The 8,482-nt window shown below is 32.5% G+C and overlaps 1 protein-coding gene across 1 annotated transcript; it reads left to right on the plus strand.

The window, feature by feature from the left end:
* Window positions 1-686: 686 nt before the first annotated feature.
* LOC139487046 (clotting factor C-like) lies at window positions 687-8,190 on the plus strand. The gene is made up of 6 exons (XM_071272063.1): window positions 687-862; window positions 1,886-2,064; window positions 3,051-3,230; window positions 4,258-4,434; window positions 6,118-6,291; window positions 7,667-8,190. The coding sequence occupies exons 4-6, from the start codon at window positions 4,395-4,397 to the stop codon at window positions 7,822-7,824; spliced, it is 372 nt and encodes a 123-aa protein (XP_071128164.1). The 5' UTR covers window positions 687-862; window positions 1,886-2,064; window positions 3,051-3,230; window positions 4,258-4,394; the 3' UTR covers window positions 7,825-8,190.
* Window positions 8,191-8,482: the final 292 nt, after the last annotated feature.

Raw genomic sequence — 8,482 nt, forward strand, 5'->3', positions numbered from 1 at the left:
TTGTTCGAAATGCTTGTGTATGTAACAACGTTATTGATTTTTTCTGAAAATGAAAAATTGTTTCACCAGGGTTTGTGGTATCACAAACTAGTCCAAAAACAAATACTTGATTCTATCATCGGTACAACGACATCATTTAAAACAAAAGTCAACATACGGACATCTAATATGTTGAGGTATTTGACATTTAATTTTTCATGACAATATTTTATTCAAAGCACAAGAATGTCATCATTTATCCCTAAAGCTAACAAAGCATTTAAACAGACTTATTTATAATAGATATAGATACATTTGTATGAGACTGTTGTCAAGTCATGTATCGGGCAAAATCGGGCATTTTTGTAATCAATACGGATTAATTTGTAGGGTATTTGCATCGAGAAAAACTAAATTATACATTGTATTATAGTTGTCACCATGCTACAGGTAATATTTTGTCATAAATTGTATGTTGGCATGGTTCTTAATCTCTATCAAGAAGGATAGTGCTTGATTTTGAAATAATCCTTTAATCACTTTAAATGAGATATGTAGCTAGCAACTCAGTAACTCCTGGTAGTCCTTTGTTAATTTATATATCATATCCATGTTGCGTAGTTTCTTCTGTAACTTAATCTGATATCAGACTATAATTTACACATTTTTTCTAATGGTTTATAAATTTCATTTAATGTTGTAGCAATAGTTGCATGTCCAAATCATCCAGTTGCGTCGTCAGCTTCAATTTTTGCACAGACAGGATCAGATTATAATGATACGATAATATACACCTGTAATATTGGCTATTATAGAACCAGTGGTACTTTAGACTGGACATGTAAGGAGAATCGACTTTGGGAAGGCATTCCTCTTGTTTGTTGTAAGTAATTTTACGTTACAATCCGTGCATATTTTTGAAGATATCTAAAATTGATAATCAATATTTAATTCAATATTCCTTCTTTGTCTGATTTTTTTACCCCCACTATGAAGAAATATCCTTTACAGTCTTATTGCTGGTCTTTCAATTCACATGCGACAAGTTTCCATAATAAAGGAAAGTAAAGTTTTAAAGTTGTCCTTAGATGAATTATTAGGTATTTTTGTAATATAGCTCCTCAACGGTTTCGGTACATCCTCGAAATTATTAATTTCTTGCGCTTTTCTGGATTATCCTTCAAATATTTACCTTATAACGTTCCTGATGAAGGATAATCCAGAAAAGCGCAAGAAATTATTAAACCTGTTGTTTTTAATTTTGTTCAGATATTAAAATATTTAACTCCAAAAAGGGTGATATTTCATAGAGTGTGTTCTGTGTCCCATTGTTACATTTAGATTCGGTGTAGATATAAGTTACAAAGGCTGTACGCATACAATAGAATGGTATATTTGCTCACCAGGTCGCCGTAGCTGATCTACATGTAGCTCCTCATGTAGATGATGTTATGTACTCAAAGTATCTTTGCGATTCTAATTTAGGATTTCATGAAAATGACAACCGAAATCCATTCGTTTGATATATTTACGCTTTTGCTTTTGCCTTTGATTGAGGACTTTTCGTTTGAACATTTCATAGACGTTCATTTTTTATTTAATCGATAGTTGGGGTTTTAAAATTTGTAAACTACTATCTATTAGAAGCAATGGTCGCTGTAACGTTTAATTTTGCTAATCCATAAAAGCGATTTATTTTTGTTATAAATATCATAAAAAATAGATAAGTGGTAAAATTTGGTACACATCAGTTGGAAACATACATCAAAAACGAAAATAAACAGCAACTAAAACTAAATTTTTTTTTAGCAATTACTTATTTATGCAAAAGAAAATGGTTAAGAACATATATATGTGTTAAAAGATCGCTTATTAATAAATAATGTTACATATATTTTATATTTAGCAAAAATTACGTGCTCGAATCTTCCAGTTGTGTCTTCAGCTTCAATTTCTGCACAGACAGGATCACATTATAATGATACGATAACATACACCGTAATATTGGCTATGAGAGAACTAGTGGTGATTTAGACTGGACATGTAAGGAAAACAATCTTTGGGATGGTATTCCTCTTGTTTGTAGTAAGTAATTTTATGTAACAATCCGTGCATATTTTTGAAGATATCTAAAATTGATAATCAATATTTAATTCAATATTCCTTCTTAGTCTGATTTTTTTACCCCCACTATGAAGAAATATCCTTTACAGTCTTATTGCTGGTGTTTCAATTCACATGCGGCATGTTTTCACGATTAAGGGAAGTAAAGTTTCAAAGTTGTCCTTAGATGAATGTTTAAGTAGTTTTGACATATAGCTCCTCAACGGTTTGGTACATCCCCGGATTTCAAATATTTACCTTATAACGTTCCTGATGAAGGATAATCCAGAAAAGCGCAAGAAATAATTAAATGTGTTGTTTTTAATTTTGTTCAGATATTAAAATATTTAAACCCAAAAAGGGTGATATTTTATAGAGTGTGTTCTGTGTCCCATTGTTACATTTAGATTCGGTGTAGATATAAGTTACAAAGGCTGTACGCATACAATAGAGTGGTATATTTGCTCACCAGGTCGCCGTAGCTGATCTACATGTAGCTCCTCATGGAGATGATGTTATGTACTCAAAGTATGTTTGCGATTCTAATGTAGGCTTTCATGAAAATGACAGCCGAAATCCATTCGTTTGATATATTTAAGCTTTTGATTTTGCATTTGATTGAGGACTTTTCGTCTCAACATTTCGTAGACGTTCATTTTTTTTTATTTAATCGATAGTTGGGGTTTTAAAATTTATAAACTACTATCTATTAGAAGCAATGGTCGCTATAACGTTTAATTTTGCTTATCCATAAAAACGATTTATTTTTGTTATAAATATCATAAAAGAAAGATAAGTCGTAAAATTTGGTACAGATCAATTGGAAACATACATCAAAAACGAAAATAAACAGCAACTAAAACTAAAAAAAAAAATAGCAATTACTTATTTATTAAATGGTTCAGAACGTATACATGTGTTTAAAGTGCGCTTATTAATAAATAATGTTACATATATTTTATATTTAGCAAAAGTTACGTGCCCGAATCTTCCAGTTGTGATCTTTGTAACAGTATTATCACAGACTGGTTCAAACTATAATGATACGATAGCATACACATGCATTGATGGTTACAAGAGGACAGGTGGGAACCTGGTTAGGACGTGTAAAGAGGATAGCCATTGGGATGGAATTCCTCCTCTTTGCAGTAAGTATTAGTTAACTGTAATTGTCGTCTTTCATTCATTTCCTCAGCAAATACACATGGGCCTTTTATAGCTGACTTTGCGGTATGGGTTTTGCTCATTGTTGATGGCTGTATTCCGACCTTATTTGTTAATTTCTGTGTCATTTGGTCTCTTTTCGAGAATTGTCTCATTGTCAGTCATACCACTTCTTCTCTTTCATATGAGTGTACAGTTTGATTGTCTAATTATATTTGAGTTAATGCTCAAATCCGTGAGCTAAGGGTTATGAACACTGTATGACATATACATAACCCTTTTAAAGATACCATATGCAAATAAAGTAAACATATAACTAATAACAACTGTGCCTCTTTTTTACCGACGGATTCCTTTATTCTTATGAACCTGACTTCATACATGATTTTCGACAGAAGAAAACAAATAAGTTAGCTGTATTCACTTCACTTAAATGATGATCACTCACTAAATATTTCAATTAGATGACTACGTTGAATGCATCAATTTCATCGAAAATAAAAAATAAAGAATGCAACAGATAAATGTTAAGGTTGTCTCATCAAGACAATGAGGACCGGTTGAAAACAAAACCATACAACACAAGAGATGATTTCAGCGTCTTAATTGCGAACAGTCCATTTCTATGTAGCAATATTCCAGCAGCGTCTGCATACGGAGAATATATCGATCTCCCAATTGATACGATAATCTCGGGCTTATATATTCTATCAAGATTTTATTGATCAAGGATTGTGGCTCACATGAAGTTATTTTAAATCATCAGTTCCAAATAGTGAACTTAAAATTATTCATCTTAAGTCGGTTGACCGCTATGAAAATTTCCGAAGCACATGTGATCTCTCCAGTTATTTTTTTTCATTTTCTATGTTGTGTTTTATGTGCTATTGTTTGTCTTTTTCTTTTTTAGTCGTGGCCTTGTTGTCACTCCTTCAGTTGTGTTATTGTTTTTTTATGACATTCTCAATTTTATTACATTCTTAATGTCGGTATGGTTTTTATCTTATGTAGCAAAGGTAACCTGTCAAAACACATAGCCAGTGACGTTTTCAACTATATCTGCAACTGGTAATAAGTATCAGGACACATTAACATATACATGTAATACTGGTTACGAACTGACATCTGGTAATTTGGTTCGTACGTGTATGGAAAATGAAACTTGGAGTGGAAACCCGCCAGTTTGCAGTAAGTATCTAATGTGAAGCATATACGTGAGAGGTTTAACTAACTATAAAACGAGGTTTAATCAACCATTTTTCTACACAAGAAAGTACCTACATTTATATAGAGCGCAGTTTAAATACAATTATTTTACAGTATATTTAAAAACAAATACAAGTCTAAAGAAAGGAGGCGGTCTGGTAAGGGCCGATTTTGGCCTCAAATTTAGAAATCATCTAATTAAAAATTTTTGACACCACTTGAACATTTAAGTGGCTTCTTCGGTCGATTCACCTAGTTTATGTGAAACATTTGAACTGATTTAGTTATTGAAGACGCTCAAATGCAAGCTTAAATAAGACAAATCTATAAAATTTGCCATAATATGTCACTTTTCAGATGGTTTTTGTCAAAAATGAAAGTGGCCTCATCCGTTTTCAACCTCAACCTTTATGTATGTATTATAATCAAATACAACTAACTTTTGAATATTAAGAAGGAAACAAATTCGGCCACTTCGGATTAAGCCCGAAACTGTCTAAAATTTAACTCAAATGCTAAAATTGTGAAGATTTTAGTGATTTAGCATGACTTAATGATGTTAGTACCCGATACATGTGCATTTTATTGTCAAAAACAGCCCATATTTATGTAACAGTAAGTATTCTACTTTCCAAAAAATATATTAAAGATATATTTTAACAATTTGGTAAATACTGCTTTATTTTGAGGTCAAAAAAGGATCTTACTGGACTTATTCTTTTATTATTTGTGCATTCTGATAGATGGCAATGTTAGTTACAAATGAATCATAAAATGCAAGTGTTACATGAACCTCTTTCTATTATGGATCGATATTTAGATAAATGCATAGGTACCCATATTGAACCAATTGTCGTTACCCAAGAACGAATATTGAATTGATTCGAGCCATCGTGCTACCAATGAGTCTCGCATGTACGTTGACGAAACACGCGTCTGAAATTAGAATTTACATTCATCGTATATTTCTTGCCTATAGCGAATCTTCATAAAAAAAATGTATACTTATTATAATAGACAATCAAAAATAATCAATGGTTTTCCTGTTATTTTTGTCATTACAATCGAATTCGAGAACACCCTATCTATAAGTAAGTGTATTTCGTCTTTACAGAATCAGTTCTGGTTTTATTCCACTACAAATAATTTGTTAAAGTCTAAAGCTTATCAAATCAAGGTAAAAGTGGTATAATTCTTTTCGAAAGACATTAATCGATTGCTAGAAAACAAGTCTTGGTTTCAAAATAAAACTGAGGGAAACACATCAACCATCATAGGAAAAAATACGGAACCACAGAAACACTGAAGTGTTACAACAAAAAAAAACCCGCCATCATACATAGAAACAGGCTATTTGCTAACATCTTCTATATTTCTGACTATGTACAGGACACTTTTAAAAAAATGTTGGGTTCAACCTCCCGCTTATATGACAATGTATAACAAAAATCGCTAAAATGTAAGCATTTGTTAAAAAAAAGATAAGTTGTAAGGGAACGTATTGCTCAGTCTTCTTTAGTTTTCTATGATGTGGTTTGATAGTTTTACGGTTTTTGCCATGGCATTGTCAGTAAGCAATCGACTTATGAGTTCGAACATCAGTTTGTTATCGTCTGCCTCTTTTGTAATGTTATACAAATATTGGTGTGTTTTTCATACTTTTAGCAATTACCTGTCCAGATCCTGGTGAAAGTGATCATGTTACAAGGCAATTAAATGGAAATAATCCTACAGAAACTGTAGTATATAAGTGTGAGTTCGAATACGATTATTTCTCTGGTGATGAGACTAGAGTATGTGGAAACGATGGTCAGTGGTCTGGTGAAAAGCTAGTTTGCAGTAAGTGTTTTCAAAATAATAAAATGAAAAAGCGACATCTTTCAATTCAGAACATAATGGCTTTCTAAGTGATACTGGTTTCCTTGGCTATTCCATTTAGACGCTGACTTACTGCTTAACGTTCAGTGCAAAATAAAATGCAAATCCGGAACTAGAACATGTCCCTGATTCAAAAATGAAACTACTTTTTAATATAGTCCGACACGTTGATTGGAATTTGCAATATGCTCATTCCCAACGTAAAATCCATCGCGATGATATATCATACTATCCGGACACATGTTTCTGAATCATAAACCACCAGTTTGAGCTATTACGTTTTAATGTCATGTGCATTTGATAATTTGCAAACCTCAATTATCGAAACTTTGAATTAATATGGGATTATACCTGTAATCACACGCACATCATGTAAGACATGCACGCTACTACGAAACAACCGATGTTTGAAATCTAATAAGAGCTAGACACCCTGAACTAAATACCTTGTTGCGGGGCAGCTAACATACAGGGATCATTGTAATAATTAAGGGTATTTTAGTGATATGCTTAGCATCCAAAGTTTCAGGTTTTATCAACTTATTTTGTGGAATCTAATTGGATTTGTCGCTCCTCGCATGGTGGATGCAAAACTTAAACTGTTTTTCCAGCTTCGACGCGAAAACAATTTAAGTTGAAAAAAAGTTGAAAACAATACGCTATAATTTCATGCGAACCTCCGATCCCTAGCACCTTAAGCATTCACGCTACTACGAAACAACCTATAAGGCCATAAAATTTAGGCTAGGAACCACAGAACTCATACAGGGATCACTGCAATTACCACTGAAAGGGTATTTTAGTGACATATAGCATCTACAATCGCAGGTTTCGTCATCTCATTTTGTAGAATTTACATGATTCAATGTAAATTCTTTTAAAAAGGGGGCATGTTGTTTACTTCTGTCCGTCCGTCAGTCGATACATCTGTAAGTCCATCCATCTGTCCGTCCCATGAATATTTTCCGTCACATTTTTCTCAGAAACTACATTACAAGGATTTTTGAAATTTGGTTTCAGGGTTTATATACTAGTAAGTCAAATAAACCGTGTGATGCGTTTTCACATTCATCACTGAACAACTTCCTGTTTACCATCAATTATTTGGGCGGGGATATCATCAGTGACCAGTAGCTCACTGTTTTGCATTTTTAATCTGCAGTGTATGTTTAAAGGCATAATTCATTTGTAAAATTTGAAAAATAAATTGGAGTATAATTAATTGCATACACTTTTCTTTAAGTATTTTCTGAGTGTATGGAACATATTTGATTTTGCACTTCATCTGAGATAAACTAAACATATTTTGAGTACATGTATTTCTCTTCTATTTCAGAGGCGTACCTTGCAGTGCCATATGAACAGAGGAATTTAATTGTTGCTGGAACTCTCAGCGGAATTTTCTTCATTCTTGCGATCACAGTAATTTTCTTATATTGTTACTGCATAGTGCGAAAAAAATTAAAGATGGAAAAAAAGGATGAAAAATTGTGAAGTGAAATGCATGTCTATGAACCACCTTTAAATATTATCGTCCTTTTAAACAATACCAACTACCACAGTTTTTGGTGTTGTCTTTCTTTTAAATCATTGAGAGGAGCAGAGTATAAGTGGATTTGAAAATAAAAAATTAAGGATCATAGTTATTCATCCGCCGATAATTGAAGAAATAAGGAAAATGGATGAGACGTTTAAGTACAGAATAGGTGTTAGATGGTACTATTCAGTTTCATTTTCTTATTATATAAGTGCTATTAAATTATACAGCTTTTTGTAGCTTAACAAATGATCATATGTTTATTGTTTATAATTGTTATTATTATTGCAGATGTTTCATACAGCAAATAAATTTTTACTCTATTTGTCTTAACACAACCAGTTTCACAAAAAAATACGTATTACAGAATTTGTACTTACACGAGCAACAGCTACACGATGGTTACCACATGTGGAGCAGAATCTGATTACCCTTCTGGGTCATCTAATATAACCCCCATTCATTCGGCGGTTCGTGTTACTCAGTCATTAGCATACTAAATTGTGTTTTGTGTACTATTGTTTGTCTGTTACAGTTGGATTTTTTTAGTCATGGCGTTGTCAGTTGTTTTTTTACTTATAAGTTTGAACGTCACTCTGGTATCTTTTGCCTCTC

This window comes from Mytilus edulis, chromosome 8 (assembly GCF_963676685.1).
Source record: "Mytilus edulis chromosome 8, xbMytEdul2.2, whole genome shotgun sequence".
NCBI classification, from domain to species: domain Eukaryota; kingdom Metazoa; phylum Mollusca; class Bivalvia; order Mytilida; family Mytilidae; genus Mytilus; species Mytilus edulis.